Genomic DNA, 15,278 nt, shown 5'->3' on the forward strand with positions numbered 1-15,278 from the left:
AGGAAGAAGAAACACGCCAGCTCCTCCTGCTTCTCTACCGTCAGCGGTACGAACTTCTTCATCTTGTGCCATCCAATCCATCGCACACTTTTGTTCACAACTGTAGACTTTTATTTTCTTTGACGGCTTTCAACATTATTTCACCAGCATCATGAGAAACTGTGGTCAGGTTTGGGAACATCAGTGAATAACAAACATTATGCCTGACTCGTAGAACATGACTCTGATGGCACAAAACCCTTATTATACACACAATATGAGGCACTCTGACTGCCCAGCAAGTTTTATTTTCTTATAATTTTAGTATAAAAAGTATGATGTTCTTTGAAAAAAGTGTATTTCCATAAAACACCGTCCTACTTTGTTGTTGTTCAGTGTTACTTTTAGAAATGAGAATTCTGTTTTGCTGCAAACTACTGACGACACTATTATGAGCACCTTTGAGTTGAGTTGTTTTTCGTTGTTTCACCAAACCTTTTTTTGTTCCAGACTTGTATACGAAGTCCTTTTTTTATTTTTGTTACGTTGGTGAAGATATTTATGGTGTAATCGCTGGAATACTTTGCACCCGTTTGTATTCACAGATTGTACAAGATATTTTTCTACACAAGTTGCACTGTTCATTCAAGAAGAGTTTCGATAAATAACTGTCTCCCAAACCCGTCTCCGCATTTGAATGCAACACCATTCTGCCCTTGTGCTTGTGTGGACGGTCAATGTGAGAGCCACCTGAGCAGGTACAAAGCTGATGGATGAAAAGAACTGATGTATTTTCTCTTGCAACCACAGAGTCTGACAGAGGGGGGCGGTGCTGAAACAGGAAGGAAACACAGTCACATTGCACAGTCTCCAAACTTCACATTTAATAAGTCACAGTCATTTAAACACATCACCTAGGGTTTTGCTGTATGTGTCAAGGAGGTTTTTTAAATTTCTTATAGTGTATATGTGAGATAAAATGTTGAAGCAGAGACAAAAGAGAAATGGAACATGACAGGCAGACATAAACAGAATGACAATGTGACATTTAATTAATTTATTTTTTTAAAGATTGAAGCACAGGTAAGTATACCTGCTAAGCATTTCTGCTTGACGCACCTCCGCTTCATTATTCCCGGAACACCCTAAAGTAATTTAGTTTTTTTTTTTTAATCATTAAAAGTATTTTTAAAATACTCTTCTTTGTCCTTTACAGACCGAATAACTAAATATTATTAACGAACATATTTTTAATAATAAATAAGTGTATTTTCCTGTGTTAGAGGAAATGTGTTTCCACTGCCTGTACACATGTAAGAACAATTAACGGACATAAATCACAAGAAGTCATAATGAACACGATACAGTCACAAAAATATGAGTATTGCAATATAGCCTTAAAATATATGGTTTTCTTTATGCATTAATTAAAGCCACATGTAATAGTTTTATAAGCTTCATATATGCCCGGAGACCCCAAAACCAACCCGTGTTCCAATGCTGGAGCAATAAAGTTTTAGTTTTATTAGTGACGTTGTTGTAGTTAAATTAAACACAACTCTTTTTTCTGGAATATGCACCGCGTGAGCTTTGGCACAGCGCCACATCATCATGGACAGTAATATATTTAGGTCTTGGTTGATATTGTGCTTCAGTTGTGAAAATTAACCGACAAATTCAAAATAAACTAAATTATCAGGAGGGAAAAAAATAAACATGCCATGAAGTGAACGTGGGGCTTTGGGACTCCACAACGGCGCACGAGACGGCGTCTCCCGGTTGCCATATTGACGGCTGCTTCCTGGACGGTGGCGGGGGCGTCCCAGGGTTTGTCCATCTATTTATACCCCCCCCCCCCCATCTTTAATACCGAGAGCCCTCCGCAGCTGCGAGTGTGACTACATTTGGAGCGACAGTCCGGTGGTGAGGGGCCAGTGGGGAGGGACCGCCGGTCTGAGGAAGGGCAGCGGCACCGCTCGTGCCAACTTCAGTGCATGTGCAGTAAGTACTCCATTCTTCATTCATTGTCTCTAAAAACGAAGTTCGAGTCGGATATGTAACCAGGCGCCAGCTAGGATCGAGTTCTGAATAATTTACCACTAGTGACTTATTACGATCACTCGTAATAATTCCTGTCTGTCCTGTGTCACCTGCTGAATGAGGGCTCGCGGGCATCCAACCACTTTGTGAGCCTTGTGTGTTAACAGTTTTTTGTTAAAAATGCACTAAAAGCAGGGACCATTTGGCGCTGGTGCCAGAAAGTGTTTTACGCGCAATTTACGCACGAATCAAAACGCAAGAAACTTCAATTATAATATGTTAAATGCTTGTGTGTTAATCTTTTAATTCTATTTCTGTGTTCACCCTGAGTGACTCTAAATAAGTTTCACTTTAAAGTACTTTGGTAGCCTAAACGTTACTCTGTGTCTGGACGTTAAATTATGATAGTTACAAATGTTTTTGTTTTAATTCTGCATATATTTTAAATATAAGGAGTTTGACATTCTGGGTGGACAGCAATTTACTGTATATATGCAATGTAAGATCTGCCATCAGAGCAGCTGTTAATGTCCTACACCCCACTGGGAGCTAACAAGTGGATTATGGTGGTTGCATGAGCTGAAAGCTGTTCCTACTCTCTGTCCTGAAGCCACATGCCTTTAATGTAGAGATCAGGGGAAAAGGACGAGGCTTTGCGGACCCATCCAGGGTCATGAATTATACTCAGGGTTCTTACGGGTGCTGGAGATCCTTGAAGACACTGGAATTGTGTTGTTGTGTCTTCGAGGTTTGCTTGGATTTTGAATGAAGTTTCTAAAACTGCTTGGAATTTAGGTTTTATAGGATGCCAAATCTCACAAAAAGGCAACACATTTTGTTGTGTTATCCTCTAACTTGTCACCCTTCTCTGTCACAAAACATCATGGTGGTGGTTTATAGCACAAACACATCTAATTGAATGTGATGGAAAAGAGAAATAATCAGTGCACTGTATGTACTATATAAATATAAATATGTAACAAAACACAGATGTATGGTGATGGAATTGCTTGAAAGTGCCTGAATTTCACTTATGTAAATGTATAGGAGCCCTGTAAACTCACACAGTCTGAGGAAGTAAAAAGGAAAGGCCTCTGAGCATTTGTCCTTGAATTATGGTGCTCCGTGCTTTCGTGCAGGTAGTCCAGCCAGGACAGGTGTAATTGGTCGGAGGCTTATTCTTGATTAGTCTTTTAATCGGGTTACTCTGCTGCCGTTGGACACTGAGGTCCTCTTGTTATGTAAAACCAGTCTGGTAGCCTGTAAAAAAATATACATATGTATATTATAAGGTCTGTAATGGTGTGTTGAATTAACCTGTTAAACTATGCGGGAGATTTGAATTTAGATTGGCACTAATGGCCTCATGTTTAACCCTCTGGATATTCCCATTTGAATATTACAGCCCTGTTGAAGGCTCCCTGTCTGAGTAGCTAGAGAATGGCTCCTGTGTGCTCATCCACCGGCTTTATTTCAGCGCTAGTGTCAACGAGTGTTGTTGGATTAGAAGCCCATGATCCCCGTTGAGCCTCGGTGTCATTCTCCTCTCCAATTGACAATCCTCCAGCTCGTCACGTGACGTTTTGCTCTTCAAACAAGTGTGGCCACTTATTTGCAAAAACATAAAGGAATGTGGCGTCAGTGAGACTGGGGATAATTTAGTTTTTTTCTGTGCTGTTTTTGTTCAAAGCACATGTATGCATGTTATGAAGTGGCGACACAGACACACACAACACATCTTTTGAGGGATCACTGAATCTTACAGTTCAGCTCACGAAAGCTCACTGTGGCATGGTCGTTTGTGACATAATATCTGTATATTTTGGGTGTTACCGACAGATGACCTGATCGAGAGTTGTGCAGACTTTGACATCTGTGCTCTAGAATCCCTCTGTATTTCTTCTCGGGAGTCTTTAGAGGAGCAACGAACACGATAAAGTAAACTTGCATCTTTTACTTTGTGAACTCTGCTGCCACCAGAGGCATTCAGCCCTGCTGCAGATATATCTGGTGTGCTAAGTCTGTGGCTCACGTCTCTTTGTTCGGACTCCATTGTGCTTCCTGCATCAGGAATGCTGACATCAACAGTTTGGAAGAGCACACAGTCACAGATGCCACACACACATTTATGTTTGTATATATTTGTGAGCAAATAAAGTCACTCATCTGTTGTACCTATCCGATGGGTAGCGGCTGTCTTTAAATGCAAATCGTGTCATATCGGTACTATTTATATGTGGCTTACCGTCTGTGGCTTTGTTTATTGACTTCCAGGCAACCATGATGTAGCCAACTGAGACTTTTTTTTGGCTCATCTATGTGTGCATGTTGTCTGGCAACATGTCATAATTCAAATAAGTCATTACATGTGCATTATACAAATGCTCTGTATCGACACACAACAGTCAAACTGACTCTGCAGCTTGTTAGATAACATTTGAACAAGAAAACTGACTTGTTCAGCTTAAGTTACATCCAGGGTTGTGGAAAAGACCAGCAAGCCTTCAGACTCAGTGCCATGGAGGCCTGGACCCAGAGTGGAGCGGAGCTGCTGAGGTGTTGAGTTTCAGTGCAAGGGGAGATTACTGCATGGCACTGCAGGCTGGTGCAGGTCATCTTACATGGACTCTAGCAAGAGGAGAGAATGGGATGCACTTTTAGAAAAATGAGTATGTATAATGAAGGCAGCGGCTCATCGACGTAGTAACAAACCTTTCTAGGAAGATGTGTACAAACTACTGCAGGGCACATAAGTGATGTGTTAGCTTCTGACCTGTTTTTGTTTGCTCATTCCTTTTTCAGGAGCAATGTCTCACCCACCGAGGAACAGATTCTTCTGCAACCTGTGATTAGTGGACTCTCAGCAAAGAAAGTTTTTAGGTCCAATGGAATCAGAATTTTACTGGAAGAAAGTTTGGTTCCAGTGTTTCGCCTCAGCTGAAGAGTGGAGAAAGAGCAATCCATCTGTTTTCTGTACCTTAATGCTCTGCCGTTATTCGAGGAGCAGAGAGTCGACTGAATCCTTCTAAAGGGACATGGACGCCATGGAGAACCCTGTCCTGGAGCCCAGATCAGAGCGGATTGCTCGCTATAAAGCTGAGAGGAGGCGAGAACTGGCCGAGCGCTTTGGCCACATGGAGGAGCTGCCTTCCAAGTGGGTGAGGAGGGATGGGAAAGAGGTGCACGACCCAGCAACCCAAGCCCACAGAGGGACTTTGAACTCAGACGGCCTCAGTGAGAGAGTTAATGGCAGGACACGAGGGGTTACAAATGGATTAGAGGATCCTGCAGAGTCCAACCACTTGAGAAGGTGAGTAGTGTCTTGAATGAGTGTGTGAACTTGAACCAGTAGAGTAATGCAAAAATCATAGTCTTCACCAAGGGCTTTTTTTTCTCCTATAAAATTCACGTGAATTATGTTTACTGGTGGTGATCGATGTCTTCTTCCAGCTGGAGACACAACACATTTTGGGTGCATGGGATCATACAGACACAGCTGTAAAATCTGTAAAAAACCAAAGAAGTTTTGTGTTGTTTAGATGCAGCACAGTGTAGGGGTCTGAGCAGGTGCTGTGGGGGTCATCCCTATGTTCCCCGGGTCCTATGTTCCTCGGTCACATAAGCCTATTCCTTTGCTGATTTAATTCAGCATTTTGTTAGGGTTAGGGGTTACGGTTATGGTTAGGGTTAGGGGTAGTGTTAATGTCTACATAGGCCTCTTTGCCATAAAATTTGGCACTGATGGTGGAAAAAATAATGGACCCTTTTTTAAGAAAAACTGTTCCCCGGTCACATACAAAGCGGGGAACATAGGTACTCTCCCGTGCTGTGGGCTTACTTTGTCTAAACACCAATAAAGTAACTTCCTAACCCTGATGACACCTGTCACCTGCTTCAACCTTTTCCACCTTGACATCAGTACATACTGTAGGAGTTGTCCTAAAATAACACAACGGATAGTTAGTTAGTAGGTTGGTAACAGTGAAATCTTATTAAAGCTGAAATAAGCAACTTTCTAGAAATCCACCTATCATTGCTGCTGTAGGACTGCTGTAAGACATGCAGATTTCTCACATAAAGTGGTTCCAGAAACGTATTTTAGTGTAGAAAGTTTATTTTGGGGCAGTCAGGCAATGAATGGTGCTTAGTTTTAGCTTTTTTTCATTTTATAGTCTAACAGTACGCAAAAATATGTTTTTGAAACTACTTATGTGAGAAAAAGGCAATATAGATCAGCGGTGCCTAGTTTCACAGTTTGATCGTATCTGAACATTCATTGACACTGTGTCAGAGACTACTGGGCTCTGATTGGTTGTTTTAGATCGGTCATGTTGGAATCTTGCAGATGCCATTAGCAGCAGACAGGGAGCATGACTACACGATACATGACTTACATACATACTTAAATACATAGATTTATAGGAAGTTACCATCTTCAGCTTTAATATCAGTACTGAGGGAAAGGGTAACGTAACCAGAGTGAAAAAAGACAAAACTACATGGTCTATTGTATCTAAATTTTATTAAATTATTGAAAAATGACTGTATTGCATGAAAAAAGTTCACACAGATCTGGGTCAAATTAGAGGTTGAATAGTTCTTGACTTAAGACTTAAGTGCAAGAGGTGAGTGAGAGACCATTTACGGGAATGTATTTACAAAATGTTTAATACACATTTGAAATAATTTGAATCCCAGGAGGGATTCAAAGGAAGTATATTACCAGTTGTTAAACTTGGTCTGCTTCCTACCAGCGACCTTTCAGCAGCTCCGGATCCTTGACTTTGCCAGTTGCTCTGCGGCCTTTGTTACTAATTAAAAACTAAGAGTTCTAAATAAGTGGGTCCTGTCCCTGCAGGGAGTTTTGAAGTCAGTCGGATTCTTCTTTTGCTTTTAAATGGTGCTCTTCCAGCCCCACACTTTTATGTGGTCTGGGTGATTTTCCTTGGAGCTGGAACAGAGCCTGGCAACTTTTTTGTGTCAGAAAAAAAGGTACAATATTGCACCTTTCTTGATTTGAGCTGCACATTTCTTTTTTGGCTGCTCTTGAACGAAAGGTTCAAGATTGTGCTTTTTGTTTCTGAGAGCGTTCCTCACCCCACGTTCCCCCACACCTGCATCCTCACTTCCTTCCCCTCACTCCCACCCCCCTGCAGGCAGGGTTCCCCGGACTCTGCCAGCATGCTGAGTGGGGAGGGGCACCTCGATTCCCCACAGCTCCACACTCGAGTGTCGGTGGGCCAGTTGAGAAGTGCTCTTCTGCAGCAGACGGGGAACGGAGCCCAGCCCGAGAAAGTGTAGGGTCACCTGCATGTGTGTGATCCACACTGTCACTGTCACCCTGTGTACCTCCTGTGGCAAATATCTGTCTTCGCCTCAACGTCTTCTTCCCTTCCTTCCCTCCTCCTGCTTTGTTTGTGTGGATACTAGTTGCCCTGATGATGGGCGAGCCACGTCCTCTCTGGATCTGGCTGTGAAGCCGGGCTCTGAGGGGGTACGGCGACGAAGCCGGCGTTACCTCCCCGGTGGAACAGGTGGCGGTCGCAAGACCGGCGAACGCTTCAGGACACAGCCGATCACAGCCAATGAGATGGTGGAGAGCAGCGGGTAGGGGCTGTGTGCTGTGGTACATGATGAGGCATCTGGTTTGTTTTTTTCCCAAAGAAGATGCTGTTTGCAGTGTTTGCTGATAAATTTGTGTATAACCATCATTTACCAGTGAACTACTGTATATAACATCTGCTAACTTTGAATAATGCGTTTCAGGCTTTCAACTTGCTGATGATTTGGGTTTTATATTTGGACTTCACTAATAAAAGTCACACTTAGCCTGAGGTGTGACAGCTGCAGCACCTTTACATAAATGCCCGTGGGTGGAGTGGTTTGCATGCGTTTGTCCTCCTTCATGACCTACATAGTGTTGCTTTACTGAGCATGCAAATATTACACAGTATCTTGATTGTTTGAAGCCAGACATCTATGGTGAGCTAGCAGCAGGATCTGAAAGGGAACGCAAAGGGTGCAGGAGATTTAAGTCCACATCACCTCCCTGTTCGTGATTCTCCTCGTGACTTTTTGTATCTTTTCACTCTTCTAGGGTGTTGGACGCGGAAGAAGAGGAGAACCGTAAAGGTGTGTTCCTGCCTGGCTTTAATCACAGTTTTTGTTATTGTGTTTTCGTTGGTTTGACATGTGAACAGTGACGCAGAGCTCACGTGAGATATTAAAGGGAAAGCTCTGATATTTTGAAGTGGGGTTGTGTGAGGTACTAATAAAAGTCAGTGTGTACCTATAGTAGATGGCGGTCGGCATGCCTCCAGTTTGGAGAAGCAGACAGGAGGACAGACATAATGTACAGCTGTGGCGTTGTATCGCTCTCTTCAAAGCCACCAGACTCCAGACAAACAGTAATTTACCTTGCAGAACATGGTCTACCGCTGCCTCAATCAATTTCAATTTGTTATTATTTCCGACACATAGGTCCATATATTTGTTAGTTTTGTTAGTTCCTAACCCTTTTTTAAACACCAAAGTCTAACAATAACACCAACAAACTAACTGATCCAGGCAGCGGTAGAACAATCACTCCTGTCTTCTGTGGGGTAAAATTTATTTTTCAATGGAGTCTGGTGGCTTTGACGAGAGCTTAGTACGGCTTCAGCTCCCCCCAGTTAAACTTAAACAGGACTGTCTGATGGCTAGGTAAAGAGGTAAAGGTAAAAATATTCTGACAGCGTGACAACCACTATATACTGTAGCTAATACAACTCCACTTTAAAAATCCAAACTATTCCTGCACCGACCCTGCATTCCGCATATGGTCTGATAAGGGCCTCAAAACTCTTAAGGACCTGTATGACGAAGGGTTTTTTGCATCCTTTGCATCTATGTTGGACAAATACAGCCTGCCTAATAGCCACCTTCAAATGAGACATTTTATCCAAAAGCAATTCCCGAACCACCCCCCCTGAAGCTGAGATGGACCAATTCCTGTCTCTCAACGTACAACACAAACGACTGATACCTATCATTTATAATAAGATTGCTCTTCTGAGCCCAATCCCCACTGTCTCACCTAAAGATGCATGGGAAAAGGATTTCGGGGTACACATTACTGATGACCAGTGGAGGGACATACTGAAACTGGTCCACTTGTGCCATGCACGGCCTATTACAGTGCAAGGTGCTTTAGAGCCCATTTCACCAACGCTAAATTGGCTGAGCTATACCCTAGTCACAGTGTTGCTTGTAACCCCTGTTAGCAGTCCGCAGCAGACCACCCACACATATTCTGGACGTGCCCGAAGCTTGCTGAATTTTGGTCCGATATATTTCCAACCCTCAAACAGGCTCTTAACACACATTTAGAACCAAATCCCCCGACTGCTCTTTTTGGGCTTCCACCGTCTAAAAATCTGCCCGTTACTTCACAATGCATCGTGGCCTTTACCACCCTGCTCGCCAGCCGCAACATTCTCCTTAAACAGAAACATGTTTCTCCACCGACTCATAATAGTTGGATCCGTGAAATTTTACAATGTCTCCGGTTGGAGAGGTTACGGTTCTCACAGAAGGGATCTTTTGAGGCGTTCCACCAAACCTGGGACCCACTGCGGCTTGTATTAGCAATAGAATCAGTGTTATTCCTGACGATGCTGAAGACGCTTCCTAGTCCTGGAAGGAGAGAGAGAGACCCCCCCCCCTTTATTTTTCTTTCTTGAATTACGTTAATTATTTTTGCTATTAGTTTTAGTGTGTTTTTCTTTCTTTTCCCTTTTTTTTCAATTTTATTTTTTATAACTTTATCTTTCGTTGTCTACTTTTGTTACACGTTATTCGGTTACTTTTAAAAACATTTTTTATTGTGACCGTGTCTGACGTTGGTTGTTGGGAGGGATAGCGGGATTCATGTTGGGGGTTTTTCTGTTTTTGTCTGTGCTTTTATTTTTTTTCACCTTAAAGCAGATGTACTGTACAGGTTTTTTACCTGTTTCTGTGTTAAGGTCTGCAAAAATCAGTAAAAAAAATTGGAAAGAAAAAAAAAAATCCAAAGTATCCCTTTAGAAGGGCAACAGAAACACAAGGACACCAGAAAACATGGCATTCTCATCACACGCTTCTTACAAAATATAAAAACAAGCATTTGGTGTGCTCATCCAACTTGCACACTTGCCTCCGCAACTCATTTAACAGCTCATGAAATAAAGCTGTTCATATTTTTAGGCTCACAATGTTCAAACTCCTCTTTGATGACAGATTTATGTCTCACAAAACCATGTGAGCAGGGGAGTACCGCTGGGTCTAACCCCCTCTTAACCTCACCATAAAAAGATTACAAGCAAGTGTTTGCAAAGATTGACTCACTGAGAATATACACCACAACTAGAGAAACAAGAAGCCGATGTATATATAGCTTTTATTGCAAATTGGACTCATTTCAGGATTCTGCCATCCACTTTACAGTGTGCGGCTTAAGTAAAGTACTCATGTGATCACAACATCCAAATATAGATATGTAGAGAAAGAAAATGGATAAAAAAAGAGTTTTTCCACTTTTTAATCCAGTGAATAAAAGTCCAGTATTACAGTTAAAAACACTGTGGTAATGTTCATCCAGCAATGGTCCCCAACCTAGGGGTCCGCCCCATTGAAAAGGTCACATGATAAATCTGAGGGGTCGTCAGATGATTAATGTGGTAGCAAAGAAAAGATGTTTTGCTCAATTGTTTCTCTAATCTTTGCAAAATATGTGCAAAATATTGGATAATTTCACCTTTTTTGGGAAACCGTTTTTTAAATGAAACCATCTGAGATGTTAGGGGACCCCCAACACTGCTTTTGTATCATCTTTGACAATAAGCCTGTGAATATTCTCATTTGTCCAGGTCATCATTACCCTCAAAGCAATTTCAGTCAAAAGCAACTGGACTTGGTTATTTGTCTAGGAGGATGTTTCACCTCTCATCCAAGAGGCTTCATCAGTTCATGTACGCACCTGACCAGGCTGGGACTGGTCCGAATCTTTAACAATGCGTTGTATGTTAGATCGTCATGAGTCCTATTTTGTACAATCCTAATACGAACAAAGTCCCTATTGCTTTGAGGTAAATATAGTGGAGCAAAAAGTAGAACATTTCCTGCTGAAAATCGATATTTTGTATGCATCAATATTTAGGACTCATAACTTTTGGGTAAAAACATGAACATTAAGACGAGTGACAGGTTCAACCATGAGGAAAGTATTTGATCCAATGTCAGGCACTCAAATAATAATCCTTCTGGTTAATTTCAACACCTGTTTGATCACCAGCAGCTTCCTGCACTGCTGAGAACTGTGTTAGACACTGTCTGATTTACACCTTTCTATTTTCCGCAGCTGATGTGAAAACAGACGACAGAGCCAAAATGAGCGTGGCAGCCAAGATGTCTTTGTTTAAAGTAAGTCCCGATTTATCTCTCTGTTCTGTGCCTACTGATAAAAAACGATGCGTCCGCAGCTATTCCCCGCTTCTTCAAATTCACATACAGTCACGTACAGTCCTGAATAATTTAATTCTGAAAGTCTATTCATGACAACTAAGCTGCAATGAACTCGTCTAACCAGAACTGCTGCCAGCATGTAACACTGGAATCCTAATAAAGAATGTGATGACCTGTACATTCAAAGATACTATTATGGCCTGCTGTTAAGTTGTTGCTGTACACGTATTCAACATCTAAAGAAAAAAAACTCTGTCCATCATCAACAGTCTCCTCGGCTGCTCACCTTACAGTCTGAGACGCGTGTTGAGCCAGCGCTGAGCACGCAGAACACAACCTGATCATGTTAAGGGGTATGAATGGTCAAACAGGTGCTACAGTTTGTACTTATTAAAAGGAAAGACTAATTTTACATTGTAATAAATGATAGACGTGAATGATAGATGGAACACATTGTGGATTTCCCCCTTCAACATCTCCATTCCTGCACTTCACCTCCTGCACACTCTTGGTCATGAAGCATCAGGTGAAAGTGTGCCAAACAGTGTATTGCCATGAACAACCATAGCAGCAGCGTGTGTATAATTAGCCTGCCGCTCTGTGGAGGCAGGCGGGGAGGTAACTGAAGCCGGCAGAGCTCTGGTTACACCGTGACCTGTTGGGCTGGCATTCTATCCACATAGCCAACACGCTCCACCTTACAGCTATAGCTGCTTTATTCACCAGCTATCTGACCCACTTCCCCCTCCCTCCATCTGTCCATACAAATAGAACAGGGGACATCAGGAGGGGAGAGTTTTCACTGCCATTTTTATGGTGTCCCTTATTGCTTATTTAGCAGGTGGAGGCTGTCGATCGAAGCTGCTATTTGACCCGAATGTTAAGGCTCCACCTGTGGGAACGGACCAAATGTGATGGTCAGATGTCATGAATTAATATCAAAAGGGGACATAGTAGGCTCATTTTCAGGTTCATATTTTGGGTTTACTTAATTTTTCTCATCTGTCTGCATGAACGGATTATGAGATTATTGGCCCCTGTGCACAGACATGAAAGAGACCCCCCACTCTGTCTACATAGGAACAAGACAAGTTTCTCTTTGTGTTTTTTCTTACATCCATTTGTAGTTGTTTTTTTATGTATGTGTGATTGTTTTACATCTCTGTGATTGTTTTGCATCTTTTTGTAGTGGTTTTGCATCTATTATAATCCTTCTGTTTGTCTTTGCCATCCTTTTTTGTCTCTTTGTGGTCATTCTGTCAATGACAATCTCTCTGACAATCTCTTCGTGGTCCTTTTGCATCCCTATAGTTACTTTTTGTCTCTTTGGGGTCATTTTTGGTCCTATTGTATATACTTGTGGTCATTTAGCATCTCTTTGTTTTCAGCAACATTTTAGGAATACGAATCTCGTGAGTTATGTCATAACATAATCACAGAGCTGCAACAATTTATTGATTAATCGATTAGTTGTCTGTTGTATTGTAACTGTTATTAAATTAATTTCCAACTGTTGATCATCGGTTTGAGTGACTTTTTAAGAAAAAAAGGTGAAAATTCTCTGATTGCAGCTTCTTAAATGTGAAAATTTTCTGTTTTCTTTTCTTCTCTAAGATAGTAAAATAAAAACATTTGAGTTGTGGACAAAACAAGACATTTGAGGATGTCATTTTGGACTTTGGGAAACAAAAGTTGATCTTTTTTAACCATTTTCTGACATTTTATTGAACAAACAACTAACCGATTTATCGAGAAAATAATAAACAATGAAAATAATTGTTAGCTGCATCTCTATGGTTGAAAGGAAAAACTCTAAAAATCCATTGTGTTCAATAATAGTTCCCTGAATCATAATCGGGAAAATCGGGAATCCATGATATTTCTTGTCATGACATCCCAAAAGTCCTGACAGCTCCTTTAAAGGTTTCCTTATACAGACAGTGTGTATGTTTGTCTCCTCTGTAGGAACTGGAGAAGTCTGCTGCCCCTGAGGCCTCGGCCTTCCTGAAGCCTCGCTCGGGCAGCGTCTGTCATGAGCGAAGAGTGCGCCGTGGCAACGACCATCGCTTTCTAACTCAGCCAATCACCTGTGAAGAAATCGTGGCAACCAGGTGGGGAAGCGTAGTGATGAGATGGAGGAAGACTTTATCTTTAGTGCTAGGAATACATAGTGTGTATATAGAAGCATATTTAATGGGCATTTGGATGGTTTCTTGGCGCAGCTATTTAGGGACAACCTTCATGTGTTTTAAGGGTAAAGCTGTCAGTATCCTATATTTTCCTTATTGTCAACCAATCCCATAAAACAACAAATAGTGCATAAATTGGGGACTACTTTCAACGGGGGAATAATACACATTGGTGGTCTAATGACTATGTTTGTGGGATTGACTTAAATAAACAACAGTGCCACTGTTCATGGTAATAAAGGAACATGTCACTCAGTGCAGCATTGTTGTTTACTGAGGTGCTTTTAACGATGGAGCTCTATGGCACAGAGGAATGAGATAAATCAGGTTTGGGCTACCTAGGCAATATTTCTTTCTTCATTATTGGTTTTGGTCCTATCTTTCTCATGTTCCTCTGCAGCGCCCCCAAACCAGCACCACCAGTGCAGTCCCAGTCTACGAAGGCTGAGACCGTGGAGGATGATGATGAGAGCTGCAAGCTGAGCATGAGTGAGAAACTGGCCCTCTTCAACAAACTTTCCCTGCCTGGGAGGCAAGAGGGCAGCCCTGCTGACGGGCCCCCAGAGAGACGAAGGCAGAAGGGGGCTCGGTACCGCACACAGCCCATCACTGTGGAGGAGGTCAGCCTGGTGAGCAGACGATCCAAGAAACAAACAAAAAAGTGCTTTAAGAAAGTGATGCTATTTTTAAGCTTCAATCTACACCTTCTCTGTATGCAGCGTGTTTATCTCAACTTGTGTCTCATCCTTGTGCCCTGTCTCTGTTCAGCTTCAGAAAGGCCCCGTACAGCTTCCTGCCTTCTGTTTGTCCCCTCATCTGTCCGACAGACAGCAGGCCTCATCTGTCAACCTAAAACCCAGTGAGATCCGCCTTTCCCAGCCAAGACCTGACACCGGCCCTGTGCCTGGAGAGCCCAGTGGCTCGACCCAGCAGGGCCTGCAGCGTCACGACTCTGAGCCGGTCTTGAGAGGAATCCTGAAGAAGAGCAGCTCCGGAGGCTCAGAGTGGAGCAGGACGGATGGCAGTCCGACGGATCTACCGTCCAGCCATGAACAGAACGGTGGAGGTTGCGAAGCTGGGATACAAGGGAGGATGGAGAGCACGGAGCGGCAGGAAATGTGCGCAGCACGGCGGAGAGAGAGACGTGAGGCTTCAGGTGTGGATGGAGGCTCGCTGACTGCTGCTCCCTGGAGGCAGAGAGCAAGAACCAGGAGGGAAACCATTGCCTGTACACCAATAAGAGCATGGTCAGAGCAGGACGCTTCACAGGAGGAGAGGCCCTGTCACACAACGTTGCAGGAACACAGCTCTGATACTACCGGGAGAGTTCAGTGAGTATCTGAAATGAAGTTAGATGGGCTTATACGTGCCTCAGTATAAGTATAAGACAAGTATAGAGTTTTTGCAGTATTTAATATGTTCTGTGGAATATATTTTGTATGTCCAAAAGGCAGCAGAATGAGGGAGAGAGTGTGAGGAGGATGAATGAAGAAACAACAGCCATGGGACATGTTCAGGTCACACTGTTCGATGGCACCGTTAAACTGCAGGAGAAGGTAAGAAACACGGTCTGTGATGTCTTCTGTGAGA

The 15,278-nt window shown here is 42.6% G+C and overlaps 1 protein-coding gene across 3 annotated transcripts in view; it reads left to right on the forward strand.

Annotated features, from left to right (window-relative positions):
- The first annotated feature begins 1,877 nt into the window (after positions 1-1,877).
- Positions 1,878-15,278, forward strand: part of svilc (supervillin c) — a 30,093-nt gene continuing 16,692 nt past the window's right edge. For 2 of the 3 annotated variants that reach the window (XM_083931331.1, XM_083931332.1), the window contains exons 1-10: positions 1,878-1,980; positions 4,822-5,329; positions 7,176-7,316; positions 7,450-7,626; positions 8,117-8,151; positions 11,396-11,457; positions 13,465-13,610; positions 14,089-14,317; positions 14,457-15,019; positions 15,139-15,244. In XM_083931331.1, coding sequence (XP_083787457.1) covers positions 5,055-5,329; positions 7,176-7,316; positions 7,450-7,626; positions 8,117-8,151; positions 11,396-11,457; positions 13,465-13,610; positions 14,089-14,317; positions 14,457-15,019; positions 15,139-15,244 — 1,734 coding nt within the window. In that variant the 5' untranslated portion in view covers positions 1,878-1,980; positions 4,822-5,054. The remainder of the gene's footprint in view (positions 1,981-4,821; positions 5,330-7,175; positions 7,317-7,449; positions 7,627-8,116; positions 8,152-11,395; positions 11,458-13,464; positions 13,611-14,088; positions 14,318-14,456; positions 15,020-15,138; positions 15,245-15,278) is intronic. The other variant, XM_083931333.1, reaches the window with a different exon arrangement.

The sequence above is a fragment of the Echiichthys vipera genome, assembly GCF_963691815.1.
Source record: "Echiichthys vipera genome assembly, chromosome: 17".
In the NCBI taxonomy this organism is placed as follows: Eukaryota; Metazoa; Chordata; class Actinopteri; order Perciformes; family Trachinidae; genus Echiichthys; species Echiichthys vipera.